Genomic DNA, 17,577 nt, shown 5'->3' with positions numbered 1-17,577 from the left:
CAGGCTTTGCCCCGTTTAACACAACCTTGAGGGTCCCCACCCTGCTGTCCCACCCTGGCTGTGTCCCTCCAGGCACACTTTACCTCCTGCTGGCCCAGCTGCGGCTCATCCTTGTTCCCATTTCATCCTTGTTCCATTTCAGGGTTTCTTGGGAGACCCTGGCCCAGCTGGGGACAAAGGAGAGAAGGGAGTGAAGGTGAGGGTGGCTGTCCCTGCCCCTCACAGCCCTGCCAGGGCGGGCAGGGGTCTCTCCCTCCCTGGACAGCCCCCAGGCCCTCAGGCTGCTCTTGGCTTTTCCAGGGGGTGAAGGGAGAGAATGGGCTGCCAGGTGCTGCTGGCCTCCAGGTGAGTTACCTGGGGAGCTGGAGCTGTCTCAGCCCTTCCTGCCCTGGCCCTCTCATCAATGTCCCCACGTTCTCCTGGCTTTGGCCTCTGTGTTGTCCCTGCCCCTGCTGTGAGGGAGGGGACAGAGGCAGAGCCACCTCGGGGTGCTGACACCTCATTCCCGGTTTCTCTCTCAGGGGATGGCGGGGCTGAAGGGCGTCATGGGCTTCCAGGGCCCTGCAGGACCAGAGGTGAGTGGATTCACCTTCTCTGTGCACCCACAGGGCTGCAGGAGCCGGGGATTCCCACTGGGTCTTGAGGAGGGATTTACATCCATGCATTTCTCATCCCTGTTCTGGCTGGCAATGAGGATAAATGAAGGGAAATGAGCTTTTCTAAAGCACTTTGGGATTTATTTTCGGTGGCCACCTCCAGCTGAGATGAATCCCAGGCTGGCAGCACTGGTTTTTCCAGGCTGCTCAGTGCTCCCACACAACTGGGAGATGTCCTGTCCAGGAAAGGGTTGGAAAAGGATTTTAAAGGAAAATGCAAATGGTTTGGTGGTGAATGGATGCATTCTCCAATGTGAAATGGAGCTGGGGTTGGTCAGCAAATGTCCGAGGGTGCATCAAGCAGCTGATGTGAAGAAATGTGAAAAAATGATGTGGAGAAAAAGGGGGATTTGGGGTGAAGGAGAGAACCAAAGCAAAAAATGGCATTTTTTTTCTCTCCTGCTGCAGGGAGAAGGTGGCTCAGTGGGTCCCCCGGGCCCTGCTGGTCCCATGGTGAGTCTCAGGGGTTTGTTCAGACAGCAGAGCTTAAAATGCTCTAAACACCTAAAAATGCTGCATTTGGTTAAAACCATCCCTGGTAGCGGGAGGAGGATTGCCAAAGGAGCAGTGGTGTTAAAACTCACCAGTAAAGCACTCCAGCACCCCCAGTAGCCCGGGGATGCTCAGGAGTGGCTGTCCCACCTCCCCTGTGGGGGCTGTGGGGCTGAGGGGGGTCCTGCCTTGCAGGGAGAGCCCGGCCAGCCGGGATCCGTGGGATGCCGAGGCATCAATGGCTCTCAGGTGCGTGTGGGCCGGTCCCCAGCCTCTGTTTGTTGGGATTTTGGGGTTGCTGTGCTCACCCCGCCCGTGCCCTGCTCTCTCCACAGGGGGAGTTGGGTCCTCCTGGGATGCCCGGCCCCCGTGGCCCCAAGGTAGGAGATCCTGGGATGGGGTGTCCTGACATGGGGGGTGTCCAGGGCTCACCTGGCCTGGCCTCCTCCAGCTGGGATGTGATCCCAACCCACCCCAAAAGCTGCTGGCTCAGGGCTGGGAATCCTTTCCGTGTGCCATAAGCTGGGAACTCTGCAGCTCCTCAGCGGCTGGGAATTCCCAGGAGAGCCCTGCAGGGGTTTGATCCTAATGGCAGCCCCCTGTCCCCCCCTCTGCAGGGACCCCAGGGCCTGCAGGGCAGGCGTGGCCCCCCCGGCCCCAGGGGCTCTCAGGTGAGTGGGTGCTGTCATCCCCCCAGTTCTCTTCCAGGAGCTGCTGGGATTTGTCCCCCATGGACTTTGGAAGTGAAATCCTTCACCTCGGGGGTCCTTGTGGCCCACCAGGAGCGGGTGGGTGGGACCTGGTGGGGACATTGTGAGGTGTGAGGCAGCTCCTGGGGGCTGGGCAGGCTCCTGTGGGCCGGGGTCTCATCCAGAGAGGGAACCACATCCCCCTTCTTCCCAACCTCCCCCTTCTTCCCAACCTCCCCCTTCTTCCCAACCTCCCCCTTCTTCCCAACCTCCCCCTTCTTCCCAACCTCCCCCTTCTTCCCAGCCTCCCCCTTCTTCCCAACCTCCCCCTTCTTCCCAACCTCCCTCTTCTTCCCAACCTCCCCCTTCTTCCCAACCTCCCCCTTCTTCCCAACCTCCCCCTTCTTCCCAACCTCCCCCTGCCTTTGCTTTTCCCAGGGTCCAGCAGGGCTGGAGGGATCCGCTGGTCCCAAAGGAGACACAGTAAGAGCATTTTTCTGGACCTTGGTGGGGATGAAGCCCAGGTTGGAAGGATTTCCCTGCAGGAATCTGACACAGGGGGTTGAGGGGGTCCCTGTTCCTGTTTTTTGGAAGGGAGAGGGGGCAGCACTTCCAGCTGATCTCCCAAATTCCACCTGCAGGATCCTGGGCACCCTGGGGAGGGGCTGGGTGCTCTGATGGGAGCCCTCTGGGACAGGGACAGGGACAGGGACAGGGACAGCAGGCAGGGAAGGGCTGGAGCTGGGCCAGGCCAGGCTCAGGCTGCAGATCAGGGCAAGGTTCTTCCCCCAGAGGCTGCTGGCACTGCCCAGGCTCCCCAGGGAATGGGCACGGCCCCGAGGCTGCCAGAGCTCCAGGGATGCCCAGGGTGGGATGTTGGGGGGTCTGGGCAGGGCTGGGGGATCCTGGGGGTCCCTCCAGTCTGTGATTCCAGGGTTCCTCTTGCAGGGTACAGATGGTGCCCCTGGGCTGAGGGGACAGCTGGGACTGGAGGGCCCTGGGGTAAGTGCGTGGGAAGGGGATGTGGGGTGCTCTCATCTTCCCCCTGACAGCCCCATAAAATCCTGCAGGGATTTGTTTCCCCCGGCTTCCCACAGGTCAGCCATGTCCCTGTGGCCACACTCATCATCCCCAGAGCTCCTCTGACCCTCCTGCTTTCAGGGACCTCGATTTTTATTCTTTCCCTATGGAAAAGCAATAGGACAATCCAGCCCTGCCCATCCCTTCCATGGGGTACCCTTTTCCCAAGGGGTTTGGGTGCTCAGCTGCCCTTTCCAAAGGCTTGGGATCATCCTCCTGCCTGGCCCAGGTGTCCCTTTCCCGTGTCCTGGGACCCCGACCCCCAGAGCTGGGATGAGGGGTGCAGGGTGGGACGTGGGGGATGCATTTTGGAGCCAAACAAGGACCTCACCCTCACCCTCACCTGAGGGCCAGCCTTGGGAGGGTTTGTGACTCTTCTGGAGGAACAAATCCCACTGGGGCATCACAGCAGCCAACAGAGCCAAACTGGTGCCTCCCATCCACCATCCCATCCCATCCCTGTGCTCTGGGGAGGGGTTGTCACCTCCAGGAGCACATGCAATACTTCCCTTTGTGCTTTTCTTTTTTAACTTGCACTCTCTCCTCTCTCTGAAGGGTTTTTTGGGCCTGCCAGGTGCAAAAGGCACCCGAGGAGAGCGGGTGAGTGCTGGCATCCATGGGATCCCTGCTTTGGAAGCAGGAGAGCCGTGGCAGAGCAGCCCAAAGCTGCAGCTCCGTGTGCTTGGACTTGGTGTTTGAATAGGTGGCAGAGCTGTTTGGGAAGGCAGAGCTGAGCTTGGGCTCCTTTTGCTGTAATAAGAGAAACTTCCAGCCTTGGGAGTGTCCTCAGGGTTCACCAGTCTTTGGGAGGCTCAGGGGAGGGGGAATGCTTTGGCCTGAAGGAATTTGTCATTGTTTTGGTGGAGCCAGAGATGCCACCAGAGATGGGGTTGGTGTGGGGAGGGTCGAACCCAAAAGCCCTGGAGCCTCCCCACCACGAGGAGCAGATCCAGCATGTCTGAAAGGCCCATCCTGAGGAAATCTCTGACTGGAACAGGACAAAATTCCCTTTATTTGGTGTCAGAATCAGATCCCAGCTTGCACCAGGGGTTCCTCAGTGTAACCTCCACTGCTGCTGCTCTTGCAGGGCTGCCGAGGTCCGGCTGGAGCCAAGGGAGATTTGGGAGCCAAAGGAGGCAAGGTACCAATTCCCGATCCTGTGGTGCCTCCAGCTGCTCCTGGCTTGTCCAGATGTGCTTTACCCAGCCCTGGCTGGGTGGGTGAGGCTGCCCCAGGACCCTGCTGGGTTTTGGGGGCTGTGGCAGCAGTTTTGTGCTGATCCCAGCACCTCATCTGTGCTTCAGTCTCGCTTTGGCTGTTTAAAAACCGCATCTCCCCGTGCCTGGTGCTGCGGGCGTGCTGGGGGAGGAGGGTTTGGGGTTCACCCACGCCAGTGATGGGTTCTCCAGGGGAATTCCTGCCTGTGGATCAGGGAATTGCTGTCCCTGCTTTGTCACATTCTGTGTTTTATTCCTCCAAGGGCCCACGAGGAGCACAAGGAGCAAAAGGCCCTCCAGGAAGCCGGGGCCAGGGGGGCTTGCAGGGCTTCCCCGGCCCCCGAGGGGCGGCAGGGCCACGGGGACCAGATGTGAGTGCCACAGCTGGGCTGGGGTGTCCCAGGGGAGCAGCCCAGGTGTTGTGACCTGTGTCACAGCACGGGGACAGCCCTGAGGGGCCACTCGGGGCAGTGCTGATTTATGGGGTGTCTCCTAAGGGATCCCTGCCTGCTGATCTCTGGTAATCCTCAGCTTCTCAGGAATTCTCAGGAAAAGGAAGATCATTTTCCCACCCAACTTTCCGCTCTGCAGGGGATGACCTCCCTCTCCCAAGGCTTTTGGGAAACCTTCCTGGATCTGCTCTTTTGCTCTTCAGGGTGAATAACAGCTCCTCCCACCCCTGCAGGAGCTGGGGATGCAGCAGGAATCCTCTCCCTGCCTTGTCCACCCTCCCAGGCAGCGATGCTGGCCCAGGGGCTGGAGCAGGCAGGAGCCTTGGCACAGCACTCCTTGGGATTGCCTTTAATTTGTCCACCAGGAAACAAAAATATCCAAATGTGCCACTTTGTCCACACCAAACTGTTAGGATTTTTCTTTCTGCCTGTTTTTTTAACGCTGGGGGATGGGAGAAGTCCTCATTCCCAGCAAAGCTCAACTGGTGACATTAATTAACGTCACCTCTGGTCACACTCGCAGTGTTTTTCCCTCCAACAGCAGCAGGCTGGTGACTCCCCTGGGACCACAGGCTGTGTTTTCCCTGGGTGATTCCTCCCCTCTCTCCTGGCAGGGGGAAGAAGGCCAGATTGGCCCAGCAGGGCTGAACAGCAGCGAGGGACCCAAGGTCAGTGCCAGAATTTGCTGCTTTCCTTGCATGGAAAACAGGGATGTGCCCACCCTGCCAGGGTCCCATCCTGGGCAGGGTCTCCAGCCCCTTGGCCCCCTCCCCATGAATGGCATCCCCCTGAGCTGCCCCTACAGATTTGCAGTGCCTGTGTTTTCCTCTGTGTGAATTTTAGGGATGCCAAGGACCTGATGGCCCCAAGGGAGCCCCAGGACCGCGGGGAGCCCGGGTGAGTAACGGGGTGCTGGGATTTGGGGTTGGATCTTTGGCTGTGGGGGATTGAAACAACCCTGGATTGAAACATCCCTTGCTTGGTTTGGGATGTGCTGGGGCAGAGCACATCCTTCAGGCACAAGATTTTCCCCCAAATCTGCAGCTTTGCCGCTGGCAGGTGGATGGTTTGGTGATTCCTGGTGTTTTCCAGGGCCGTGTGGGGCAGCGTGGGCTGGTTGGAGTCCCTGGACTGCCCGTAAGTGGAGGATATCCCACGTCCCTGTGCTGCCACGTGAAGCTCTTGGCTCTGGGACATGGGAGCAGCATCCTGGGATGTGGCCAGATCAGAGGGTCGGGAATTTGCACAAGAAAAGATGAGCAGCTCAGCCTGTGGCACGTTGCACTTTGACAAATCACCTGCCTGAAGCCACGACTTCCTCTGGGACAGAGCACAGAAAATTCCAGGGAAGAACTTTCTAAGGAAGCTCTGTTATTCGGAGCTGTGGCTGGTGAAGGGGCCAGGAATAAACAGCTGGGGCAGGAGGAGGGAAAACCCAGCAGAGACATCCCACAGGGATGATATTCCCATCCCGAGGTGGGATGGAGCTGCTGTGGGACGAGCTGTGCATGGATGAACCCACAGCCCCACACACGCCAGGCAGTGCCACCGCTGATGTCCCACACTGTCACCCTCAGGGAGGCTCTGGGGCTGGAGGAGCCCTTGGTGGGGCCACCCTGAGACAAAATTCTCCTTGCAGGGCTCGCGGGGCGTGCCGGGAGCGGAGGGCGCTGAAGGAAAGCCTGGTACACAGGTTCCCATCCTACATCTGTACTTGGCTGGGGACAGGGTGCTGGGAGGGGTGGACAGGGACAGCTGAGCCCACGGGGACCCTTCCCCATGGCCATGTGGGACAAGACCTTGATTCCATCCAAGGGGACACTTCCCAACCTCCCATCCCATGGCCACGTGGGACAAGACCTTGATTCCATGGACTTTGCCACGATGGGGACTGGGAGAGGCTGTTCTGCCTCCCCATCCTCATCCTCATCCTCATCCTCATCCTGCAGGGCCACCCAGGGATTGTGGGCAGCCCAGGCAGGAGGGGACCGCTGGTGAGTAGAGCTGGTTTCTGGCCTTCCATCCCTCTGCTCAGCTTCATCCCTTTGGGAATGTCCCTCCATGGGATGGGGTGGAGAAAGAGCAGCTGGAGGATGCTCCTCTGGGAATCCTGCTGAGGGGAGAAGGATTGGGAACAGGGCAGTGGGATTTCCCACCCCTGGCACTGATATCCTCAACAGATCCAGCAGCAAGACCGGGGCTGGCAGCAGGTTTTCCCTCCTGCAGGGTTTCATATATTTATCTTTGTTCTTTAATTTTAAAGAAACAATTAAAAAATAAAAATCTGGCATTTTCCTCAAAAGAGAGGATGAAAACTGGGTCAGAGACACACCTGAGTGCTGCCAGCATCACAGAGTGTCTGGGGGCACGGGTGGGTGTTGTGTCTGTCCACACACAGCCACAGTGATTCCATGAGGAATCCAGGAGCTGGATTTTAAGGAAAAGCCCTTTGGTCAGGCTGGGCCCTTCACCTGTGCCTTGGGTGGGGCTGAGTCTCTCCATGCTCCTCTCCTGCCTTCCCTCCCTCTGCTGCCCTTTCCTCCAGGGATTTGCTGGTTTGCCAGGGGGCCGTGGGCACGCTGGAACTCCTGGATCCATAGTAAGGAAAAACAAAAATGTTCCTCTGCATGAACTGTGTGTTTTCCTTGGTGGGACATCAGTGGGGCTGGTGCTGCTGGTGAGGAATGTGTGACTTTCCTTGGGAATCAGGACATCTGTAGGACCTGATCTTACCTGGTTGATAAAAGACATTAAAAAGCCTCAGTGGTGGAAATAACTGGGGGCTAGGGAAGAGAAGAATCATTCCCACAAGGAATCAGCCTGCTCCAGGAACTGTGCAGCCCCCCTGAGCCTGGCAGGGTGTCCATGGGAAAGGGCAGCTCATGGAAACCCTGCATGGCTGAGCAGGAGCTGGCTCTGGGTCCTGGCAGGAGATCCCAGGGGCAGAGGGTGGCACAGGCTCAGGGGGAGGCTGCTGGCACTGCCCAGGCTCCCCAGGGAATGGGCACGGCCCCGAGGCTGCCAGAGCTCCAGGGATGCCCAGGGTGGGATGTTGGGGGGTCTGGGCAGGGCTGGGAGCTGGGCTGGGTGATCCTGGGGGTCCCTTCCAGCTCAGTGATCTGGGATGGAACAGCTTCTCCCTGAGAGCTGGCACTCAGATGATGCTGAGAGCGAGGATTGTCACCTTCCCTGGTGACAGCCATGGGGGCCACTGTGCAGGAGCCACCAGGACCAGCCACAGTGGCTGAGTTTGGCCCCTGTGACCCCGGCCATGAGCTCAGGGGCAGCACTGGGGGCACGGTGGGGCTCATCTCCTCTCAGCCTTTGACTGACACCTCCCAAAATAATCCCAAAGGGCTCGCCAGGAAAGCCTGGACCTGATGGAGAGCTGGGTTCCTTGGGCCCAAAGGTGAGAACTGGGATTTGGGGGAGTGATGGTGGTGAACAGCTCCAGAGGCTCTGAGCTGCCCTGGGGAGACCTGGGGGGATCCCATGGACTCATCCCAAGGGCTCCTCACATCCCGTGGGATCCCTGAGGAAGGGAGGGTGCCTGGCTGCATCCCAGGGTTTGCTGATTCCCTTGTTTTGCCTGGCAGGGGCTGCCTGGGAAGCCGGGCTTGGAGGGGCCACAAGGACCTGTGGGCATCCATGTAAGTGACGGAGGGGACACGGAGGGGACACGGCGGTGGCCGGACTGGGAGGAGGCTGCAGCGGCCTCCAGCTGGGCACTCACCATCCTCCCAGCCCTCCTGCCTTTCCCTCAGCCACCTTCTCCCAAAAATACCGAGATGCCAGGCAGCCCCAGCTGCCTCCTGACCCCGAGCTCTTCCCAGGGTTATCCAGGACCTGCTGGAGACCGCGGGAGGTTGGGACGCAGGGGAGACAAGGTAGGCATGGGACACCCACTCCAGCACTGGAAACATTTTTGGGATGAGTTTTGAACCCAATGGATGGGTTTGGAGGTGTCCACAGCCTCCATCAGCCATGGTGGAAGGAGAACAGCTGGATCTGTCTCCCACTCTAGCCCCTCCTCTGCCCAAACACCCCTGGATTGTTCTAAAAGCTGGGATTTGTTTGTTTCCTTGTGCTTTTTAAAGAGGTTTTTGCATTAAAGCATACAGGGGAAAGGAAACCTTTCTTGCCCCCTAACAGGGAGAAAGGGGAGCTCAAGGTCCACCAGGATTTCCAGGGAAAGCTGGTCCAAAGGTAAGCGCTGTTTGCTGCTGTTCTGAGCAGCTCCAGCCCCCTGGGAAGCACCAAGCAAGGTCTGGGTGCTGGGAATGGGAAAAACAGGAAATCTTTGCCATGGGGAACTTCTGACAGTCCAGCTCAGCCAGGGCTGTGTCACTGATGGTGCTCTTGTCCCCCAGGCCCTGCCAGGTCCCCCAGGTCCCCGTGGTGCTCCTGGCTCCCAGGTAGGGCTCTCCTTGCTCCCTGTATTCCTGGCTGCTCTGATCCCTCTGGATCCATCCCAAACCCCTTTTCTGGGAGCAGGCAGGACCCTGGCCCTGCTCCCTGCTGGCTGGGCTCTGTCCTGATCCTGAGATGGTCCCAAGACACGGGGATTTCTCTGGGCAAACCTCACCCTGACCCCAGTTCCCCCGTTCATGGACACACTGCTGAACACCCTTCTTTTCCCAGGGCAGAACGGGTGACCCAGGTCCTCGAGGGCTCCCAGGGCTGCCTGTAAGTGCAGGGCTGCACCTTGCTGGGCTGGGCTGATGTCCCACAGCGTGGACATGGGTGCCCACTCCAGGCCATTTTCATCCCTGGGGTGGCTGTGGGGCAGGGAACACCCTGAACCCCGTGTGTGGGGTGGTGACAAGTGGGGTGTGGGGACAGCAATGCCCTACACCTGCAGGGATGGGGCTTTTGGACCCCGAGGTTACCCAACTGCATCAGCCACGGGGTTTTCCCTGCCTTAGCCCTCCCAGAGCTGTGTTTTGGGGGGGCTGAGGGGCTTTTTTGGCCTTGCAGGGTGTTCCTGGCACAAGAGGGCTGGATGGCATTCCCGGGAAGCCTGGCTTGGGTGGAGAGAGAGGCGCTCCTGGAGCAGCTGGTGCTGCTGGCCCGGCTGGGTACCCGGTGAGTGCCCCTCCACTGATCCTCTCAGGAGGACAGGGATGAAGGATTTTGCTGCAGCAGCACCTCTGGGGTGCTCCCTGAAGCACCTGCAGGAAGGGAAGCTTCCCAAGGAAGGAAAAGGGAAGTTGTTGCAGGGAGTTTGAGGAGCTGGAGCATGGATTCTCTTCCCGTGGTGATGTGTGGGGTGTCAGGACATCCCAGACCCCACTCGGGAGCTGCAGAGGCTCCTGAGTCCAGCCCAAGCCTCTCTGCTGATGGAGGTGTTTGTTTCCAGGGCCGGGAAGGTCCACACGGACGTGAAGGACCTGCAGGGGTGAGAGGAGAGAAGGTGAGGACAAGAGAGGGTTTGGTGTCCCGGGGAGCTGCCCAGAGCCTCGGGCTCACCCCACTGACCTCCCCAGGGCTGTGGGGACCAGCACTGCTCCCAGTTTGGCCCCAAGCCCGTGGGATGGGGATTTACAGCTCGGGGAACTGAACCACCACGGCTGCTTGTCCTGATTTTGTGTCCTCTGCAGGGTGAGGTGGGAGATCCCGGGGGAGCCGGAGTCCGTGGGCTGGATGGGGAGCAGGTACAGCAGCTGTGTTCCTACCCTGATGGGCCTGCTCCAGCCTCCCCCTCCCCAGTTCCCTGTTCTAGGGATGGGAAAGGATGGGAGGAGGCTGCTGATCCTCAAAAAAGCCGGAAGGTTACAGCTGGGTCAGTGAGCTGTGCTAGGGCTGGGCTTTTCTTTCCTCCGCAGGGACCACCAGGACCGCTGGGAGCAGAGGGTCAGCTGGGGCCCAAGGGTGAGCAGGTGGGTGCTGGGGGTGGTGCTGGGCTCACCCCACTCCGGCAGGGTCACACAGGTGCCTGAATCCATGGGAAGTGTTTGAAACTCCCCCCAGCATCCTCATGCCTGGGGGCTGACATTGCTGGGCATGGCAAGGGGGGTCCCAAAAGAAAATTGGGTTTTTCCCGGTATGGAAAATGATGGAGGGCAGATCCAGGCTCAGCTGGAAAAGGCAGGCAAGAATCATCCTGGTGATTTTCATCCTGTCCAGGGAGAACCAGGGACATGTGGAGCTCCAGGCATCAGAGGGAGCCCTGGGGAGCCAGGGGATGAGGGGACAGAGGGGCCACCAGGACGGCCTGGGATGCAAGGGAAGGAGGTACGTGTGGGATTGTCCCCACAGGGAATGGGAATGGGGCAGGTGCTGCCTCTGGGCCCTGCCCATGCCATGGCTTTGCCCCACGGAGCCTGGGACGCTCCCATGGAAGTGGGGGTTGATGCTTTGGGGGTCCCTGTGCTGGGCAAGGTGTGCTCAGCGTTTTATGTGTCTGTTTTGGGGTCACAGCTGGGGGGATCTCCCAGCACAGGAGGTGAGGCCGTGCCTTACCCAGCATCAAAATCCCAGCCAGGGGAGGGTGGGAAATCCCATGGAAATCAAAGCCCAGCTTTTAACCCGCCCTGGGATGGGGCTGGGGAGCAGCTGCTGTGTCCAATGTGGGCATTTCCCCCCGGGCAGGGTGACACTGGTGACACTGGAGACCCGGGCGAGCCAGGACTGCAGGGACGGAAGGTGAGGGGTGTCTCTAACTCTGCCCCTTTTTCCAGCACCTCGGGAACACCCCTGGCCTGCTCAACCTCTGCTGCTCCACGCTGGGGACAGAGCAGGACAGGGGTGTCCCCGTGGCTGAGGAGCACCCCAGGGTGATCTGCTCTCTGTGGCACCCAGCCAGAGGGTGACACAGCTTATCTCTCTGCTCATTTATTGCTGTTCCTTTTCCCTCTTTGTGGTGACACTTGTCTCCATCACTGAGCAGGGCAATGCTGGCCCCAGGGGCCTTCCTGGAATTCCTGGTCCAGGAGCTGCCACGGGGGAAATTGGAGGGAAAGGCCAGAAGGGAGAGAAGGGCCGAGAAGGTTTGCTGGCAAGTACAGCTGGGGCTGGGTGGCCAAAGTGATGGGTGGCAAGGAGGGGACGCACCCCTGGTGGGAAACCTTGGGCTCTGGGAGCTGCAGAAAATCCTAGGAATTGTCAAATTAGGGAGTTTCATGTCTCACAGGCGTGACACCAAAATTGGGTCTTGTTGGCACAAAAGGATGGTTTGGGTTTGTGGGGCAGTTTGGGGTAATGCTGCCTCCAGCCAATTTCCAGCCCCTGCTGGAACACATCTCCCTGTGTGTGCCAGGGCCAGGGCGGTGTCACCGGAGCTGCAGGACCTGCTGGAGCCAGAGGATGGTTTGTAAGTCAGATCATGTCCCCTCTTCCCTTTCAACCTCTCCCAGCCCTGGTGAGGGGACACTTGTGGGACTGGGAGCACTGGGCAGGGCTGAGTGACCTCTGCTTGTGCCCTCAACAGGGGGGGACAGGACTCCGAGGTCCTCCTGGGCTCGACGGTCCCCAGGGAGAGAAGGTACAGAGGGATGATGGATCCAATCCTTCATCTCTGGGTGAAACTCCCTTTTCTGGCCTCTTCCCAAGCTCTCCCGGTGGGAATGTGCTGGGAATGTGCTGGGAGTGGCTGCATGGCTGTCCTGGGCAGGCTGGTGACAGGGACACTCCCTGTCTTGCTGCCTGAGCTCCAAAGCCAGCAAGGCAGGGAAGGGTTTTCCCACGGACAGAGCTGTTTCCCTTCCTTTCCCAGGGAGATCCAGGGCCACGAGGTGTGGATGGACCTGCTGGGGCTGCAGGATTTGAGGTGCTGATGTCTGGAATGTCGCAGAGCTGGGAGTTGCCAAAGGCTTCCCCAGCTCTTTGCTATTTTCAGTGTAACCCAAAGGATTTCTTGTCCCTTTGCTGGCCAGCTTGGGGGGCTCAGAAATGAGGAGGGGGTTTAACACCTCAGCACTGACCCTAAAACCCCAAACTCCCAGTACCTAAACCCCCAATATCAGACCCTTTCCAGCACCCAGGGGTGCCTCATGGAAAACCTGTTCCTGCTGCTGAATCCTGCTCACTCCCACGTGGCTCCCAGTGCTGTCCTGGCCAGCTGAGCGTGGGGTGTGGGACAGGATGCTCAAAGTCCCCACAGAGGTGAAGGACATGGTGGTGAGGGGCTTTTTCTGAACCCCCAATGTCCCCACAGGGACTGGCTGGAGATGATGGAACGAAGGGAGATGGTGGCAAGCCCGGTCCAGTGGTGAGTACTCATCCTGCCCCCCAAAAATTCCCTTGGGAAAGAGGTTTGGTGGCATTTTGGGATGTGTCTCACCCTGGGGATGGCTGCAAAGTGAGCTCTGCCAGCCTGGCCATGGCTCCCAGCTCCTGCCCTGGGACTGAGTCACTGCTTCCTTGGATTTCCCACGGCATAACTCCCTAAAGGAATTTTAATAGAGCTGTTAAAAGCCGTGCCAAAGTGCCACAGCTCTTGCACAGGTAACACTCAGCTGCTGGCATCTGCCTGAGGCAGCTCCAGGGCTCTGGATTTCCCTCTCCTTGGAGCACATCCCCAGGTGTCCCTGTGGCTCCAGGAGCTGCCCAGTGCCACTGGAGGTGCCCCAGGATGGGGATGATGGTTGTGACAGAGCCACAGACGTGTTATGGATGCCCTGAGCTCAGCTGCAGGATAAACCCCATGTGCATCCCAGTTTTCCCAGGCTGCAGTGCCGCTCTGCCTGGGCAAGACGTGCCCCTATGCACTCCCAGAATCCCAGACTGGTCTGGGTTGGAAGGGACCTCAAAGCTCATTGGATTCCATCCCCTGCCATGGGCAGGGGCACCTTCCATGGCATCAAAGGCATCAATTGCCTTTAGCTTGGGCAATCTGCTGGGAGAGGTCAGGCTGTGGGATAAACTCCAGTGGGGAATTGCTGTGGAATAAACTCCAGTGGAATTGCTGTGGAATAAATTCCAGTGGGGAATTGCTTCAGAATAAACTCCAGGGGATTTGCTGTGGGATAAACTCCAGGTGGATTTGCAAAGCTCAGTGCAGCTGAAGCGCCATGCTCGGGCCCTGCTGGGGCTGGGGGTGAGCAGTGTCCCTGTCTGTGTGCCCTGCAGGGCTCGCAGGGGGCTGGGGGTGAGCAGTGTCCCCATCCATGTGCCCTGCAGGGCTCGCAGGGGGCTCGGGGTGAGCAGTGTCCCCATCCATGTGCCCTGCAGGGCTCGCAGGGGGCTCAGGGTGAGCAGTGTCCCTGTCCGTGTGCCCTGCAGGGCTCGCAGGGGGCTGGGGGTGAGCAGTGTCCCCATCCATGTGCCCTGCAGGGCTCGCAGGGGGCTGGGGGTGAGCAGTGCCTGTCTGTGTGCCCTGCAGGGCTCGCAGGGGGCTCGGGGTGAGCAGTGTCCCCATCTGTGTGCCCTGCAGGGCTCGCAGGGGGCTGGGGGTGAGCAGTGTCCCCATCTGTGTGCCCTGCAGGGCTCGCAGGGGGCTCGGGGACTGGCAGGTGCCCCTGGGCTCCGGGGCTACAGCGGCCACGAGGGAGCCAGAGGAGTGGTGGGCACCAAGGGCCAGCCGGGCCGGCAGGTACCGCCTCTGCTCCCCGGGGACGGGCAGGGGACATCCCTGGCACAGCTGTCCCTGGGGACAACAGCCCCAGCTGTGCCCTCCTGCCTTCCCCTGGTGCCAGCCTCATGTTTTGTCCCCAACTCAGGGGACTCTTGGTCCACCGGGAGAAGCCGGAGCCACCGGGCTGAGCGGCACTGAGGTGAGCGGGCTCCTCTCTCTCATTCCCTGCTCCAGCTTTTCCAGCCTCACAGATCTGTGTCCCTCTGGCATTTGGGTGAATAACTCAGAGGTCTGGATTTGCCTTGTTTCCTTTTTCCTTCTTAGGGCCTGGTGGGCGCAAAGGGGGAGCCAGGAGAGCCGGGAAAACCGGGACAAATGGTGAGGAGTGGGATGGAGTCGTGGTGGTTCTCCCTGAAGAGGCTGTGGCATGCTGGCATCTCCTGGGTGTGGAAAAAATCAATGCAGGCACCACCTCCTGCTCCTGTTGAACCTTCCCACAGCCCCCCCTCTGCCCAGGCGGCTCCAGAGAGAGGGAAAATCCCAAAGGGAAGATTCCAGCTTAGAGCATCCTCCTGTGCACATCGGGGCAAGGCAGGGAGGGAAGCCAGGAGGGGCATTCCTGGCACAGCATCCTCACAGAAGGGTTTCCTTCTCCTTTGGGATTTCAGGGCTCTCCTGGACAAGCTGGTCCTAAAGGATGTAAAGGCCACAAAGGAAATAAGGTACCCCCAAAATCCTCCCCTGGGGAGGGCACCTGAGGGGAACTGCCCCATGGGCATGGGGTGGGCAAGCCTGAGCTGGTCAATCCCACTGGGGACCATGGAAAGAAAACAGTGGGAATCGCCCAGGGGGACTTGTTTTTCTCCACCTGGAGAACACAGGATGCTCTTGGGCTGCCTTGGGCTGGTTTTTGAGTGAGGGGCTGGGAGATCTTGCCCCCAGCCTGGCTCAGGTGGCCCTGGGGGGCACAGGGGCCTCCCCAGCTCTTGGTGCCCATCTCCAGAATCCCCCAGTGCCCGGTGGGCTCCATCCCCATCTCCAGCTCCTCTTCCCCAGTCCTGGGATGTGGCTGAGCCCCACATCCCCCATCTCTTCTTCCCCCAGGGCGACATGGGGCAGGAAGGGGACCAAGGGGTCCCAGGAGAAGCTGGCAGACGGGTAAATGACACTGCTGTCCCCACGGAGGGTGGCAGGGAGCAGGGAGCTGCTCCTTGGAGCCCGTGCAGGGGCTCAGAATCCCTGGAGAGAGGATCCTGGAGGGATGAAGGGTGTCTGGATTAGTTTGGAACTACCTGTGAGTCTTTCATCTGTGGTCCCCAGGGCAAGCGAGGCAAGATGGGCCAGCAGCCCCCACGGGGTCCCCGGGGACACAAGGTACGTGGCTTTGGGAGGCTGCCTGGCCCCCCTGGCAGTTTGGGGGTGCCCCCACCTGCCTGAGCCCCGATTTAGAAAAGAATAAACCAAGATAACTGAGGGCTCTGTCCCCCCAGAGCCCCCCAGCCCAACAGGGGCATCTCCCACACCCACAGCACCCTGGGCTGCTCTCCCTGCCCTGGAGCATCACCCTGGGCACAGCCAGGGCTTCTCCCTTTGCATTTCAGGGCTACCCAGGTGACAAAGGACTTCCAGGTCCCCAAGGCCCCCAGGGACCTTACGTGAGTATCAGTGTGGGGTTTTGGGGTGCTGCCTGCTCCCTGCTTGTGTGATCCAGCTCTGCAGGGACCCAAAGCAGGGATCTGTTTAAAATGAGGGAAGTTTTTAAGTGGTTCATCCGTCTCCTCCTGTCTTCTCCTCCCATATTAACATCCCAGGAGGGTGTGTGCAGTCAGGCAAATCACATCATTCCCAAAATGTGCTTCTGGAGGCCAAATCCTTCATTTTAGGGATGTCTGATGCCAGGCAGTGCTGAGCACTAATGGGACTGTGCCCACCTTCCCAGAGAGCTGTCAAGGCTGGAGGGACAAACTGCAGCCAGCAAAAAGGACTCAGATATTTATTTTAATTACTAGAAATGGCTTTTTTCTCTGCTTAAAATAATTCCTAAAAAAAGCCCAACTTTGGCAACTTCACCCAAAAAAAGTTGGATTTTCTCAGCCAGTCAAGGCACCTCCAGTGCATTTTTAATGGGCTTTGCTGAGGAATCCTCCTGAAAGCAAAAATCAAAGAAACGATGAGAAAATGCCTCAAAGTTTCTAAATCTGCCTGAAATCCTCAGGTGTGGGGAGGTCCCTCCTTGCCAGGGGCTGACAGGAGCAGCTCAGCTCCAAGTTCCATGTTTCCCTCTTAGGGCATCCCAGGGCTGAAGGGCATCAAAGGAGACCCTGGACCGAAAGGACACAAGGTAGGGGACGTGTGCCAGGCACAGCAGGGATGCTGGGCACAGGGTGGCATTTAATTTGCTGAATTCCACCCCTTCTTCCCCTCTTTCTGAACCCTGATGGCTGCACCGTCCTTCTCTGGGGGTTCCCAAGTGCTGGGAGATGGAACTGTTAGATTTCCTCCCAAATCCAGTCCTTTTCCAGCTTTTCCATCCTTCTGGAGTTGCAAGCAGCAGTGTGGAGCCTTTTAATCCCTGATTTCAGCATTGATGCTGATGCACCGTGAGCTGAACCTCCCTTGTGCCCCTCCTGATGGGTCCAGCCTTGGCTGGAGAAACCAGGCACATCCCAAACATCCCATTGCTCAGCCCCACGGCCATAAATAAGAGTGACAAGCAGTCCCTGGCAATGGGGAGCTGCTCAGATCCTTCAGGAAAATGAAAATGAAACCTTGGGAAACATTAAAACTTTAAATTTCTCGTGAGCTCAGTGAGCAGCTCCTGGGAGAGCAGGAGGAGGGGAGGCTGTGCTGGGATTTTTCCTCTGCTTCTGGTTTCAGCACACCAAGAATCTTCTTTATTCTCTCCAAGTACTTCCTGGCAACTTCCAGGGTTTTCCTGAGAGATATTTTAGTCTGGGATGATCCTTTCAGTTTGGAGCTGCCTCTGTCCCCAGAAATGTGGGTGCAGTGAATTCTGTGGAACCAAAAGGATGGGGGTTTGGGGGCTTTTGCTCCAGAAATTTTGCAGCCAGCCATAACTGAAATTATATTTTCATATGTATATAAAAATATGATATAACTGAATTTCCCCACCCACACTGGTGTCCTGGGAGTTCTGTCCTTCCCTTTGCCACCAAAGCTCTCCCTGACTCTCTCCTAGGGCGAGAAGGGCAGCAAGGGTGACCTGGGCCAGCAAGGGGATGATGGCTTCAAGGTGTGTGACAGGTTTTGCTCTTTTCCTTCCCCCCCTGCGTCCCTTGTCACCCTGAGTGACACCCTGTGTGACATCCTGCCACGTTCCCAGGGCAAGCCAGGACCCCACGGTGTCCCTGGGAGGCCAGGACCCAAGGGAAAGCAGGTAAGGGCAGGGTGGAGAGGGATGTCAGGGACTAAAATGAGAATTTGGGGTGAATTTCTTATTTAAGAAATATAAGATTC

At 58.7% G+C, this 17,577-nt stretch overlaps 1 protein-coding gene across 1 annotated transcript in view; it reads left to right on the top strand.

Moving 5' to 3' along the window:
- Positions 1-17,577, top strand: part of LOC131586626 (collagen alpha-1(I) chain-like) — a 62,454-nt gene that overhangs the window by 41,498 nt on the left and 3,379 nt on the right. Inside the window, exons 15-59 of the mRNA XM_058853655.1 lie at positions 143-196; positions 301-345; positions 522-575; positions 1,065-1,109; positions 1,344-1,397; positions 1,484-1,528; positions 1,766-1,819; positions 2,276-2,320; positions 2,786-2,839; positions 3,473-3,517; positions 4,005-4,058; positions 4,398-4,505; positions 5,201-5,254; positions 5,430-5,483; positions 5,679-5,723; positions 6,226-6,279; positions 6,536-6,580; positions 7,132-7,185; positions 7,942-7,995; positions 8,183-8,236; positions 8,420-8,473; positions 8,739-8,792; positions 8,957-9,001; positions 9,228-9,272; positions 9,564-9,671; positions 9,946-9,999; positions 10,187-10,240; positions 10,412-10,465; positions 10,713-10,820; positions 11,178-11,231; positions 11,476-11,583; positions 11,845-11,898; positions 12,016-12,069; positions 12,301-12,354; positions 12,742-12,795; positions 14,011-14,118; positions 14,246-14,299; positions 14,425-14,478; positions 14,769-14,822; positions 15,205-15,258; positions 15,421-15,474; positions 15,702-15,755; positions 16,388-16,441; positions 17,300-17,353; positions 17,444-17,497. Of these exons, the coding sequence (XP_058709638.1) occupies positions 143-196; positions 301-345; positions 522-575; positions 1,065-1,109; positions 1,344-1,397; positions 1,484-1,528; positions 1,766-1,819; positions 2,276-2,320; positions 2,786-2,839; positions 3,473-3,517; positions 4,005-4,058; positions 4,398-4,505; positions 5,201-5,254; positions 5,430-5,483; positions 5,679-5,723; positions 6,226-6,279; positions 6,536-6,580; positions 7,132-7,185; positions 7,942-7,995; positions 8,183-8,236; positions 8,420-8,473; positions 8,739-8,792; positions 8,957-9,001; positions 9,228-9,272; positions 9,564-9,671; positions 9,946-9,999; positions 10,187-10,240; positions 10,412-10,465; positions 10,713-10,820; positions 11,178-11,231; positions 11,476-11,583; positions 11,845-11,898; positions 12,016-12,069; positions 12,301-12,354; positions 12,742-12,795; positions 14,011-14,118; positions 14,246-14,299; positions 14,425-14,478; positions 14,769-14,822; positions 15,205-15,258; positions 15,421-15,474; positions 15,702-15,755; positions 16,388-16,441; positions 17,300-17,353; positions 17,444-17,497 (2,619 nt within the window). The remainder of the gene's footprint in view (positions 1-142; positions 197-300; positions 346-521; positions 576-1,064; positions 1,110-1,343; positions 1,398-1,483; positions 1,529-1,765; positions 1,820-2,275; positions 2,321-2,785; positions 2,840-3,472; positions 3,518-4,004; positions 4,059-4,397; positions 4,506-5,200; positions 5,255-5,429; positions 5,484-5,678; positions 5,724-6,225; positions 6,280-6,535; positions 6,581-7,131; positions 7,186-7,941; positions 7,996-8,182; positions 8,237-8,419; positions 8,474-8,738; positions 8,793-8,956; positions 9,002-9,227; positions 9,273-9,563; positions 9,672-9,945; positions 10,000-10,186; positions 10,241-10,411; positions 10,466-10,712; positions 10,821-11,177; positions 11,232-11,475; positions 11,584-11,844; positions 11,899-12,015; positions 12,070-12,300; positions 12,355-12,741; positions 12,796-14,010; positions 14,119-14,245; positions 14,300-14,424; positions 14,479-14,768; positions 14,823-15,204; positions 15,259-15,420; positions 15,475-15,701; positions 15,756-16,387; positions 16,442-17,299; positions 17,354-17,443; positions 17,498-17,577) is intronic.

The sequence above is a fragment of the Poecile atricapillus genome, chromosome 20 (genome assembly GCF_030490865.1).
Source record: "Poecile atricapillus isolate bPoeAtr1 chromosome 20, bPoeAtr1.hap1, whole genome shotgun sequence".
NCBI classification, from domain to species: Eukaryota; Metazoa; Chordata; class Aves; order Passeriformes; family Paridae; genus Poecile; species Poecile atricapillus.
Note: the sequence above shows the minus strand (reverse complement) of the source record. Positions and strands in the feature narration are given on the sequence as shown.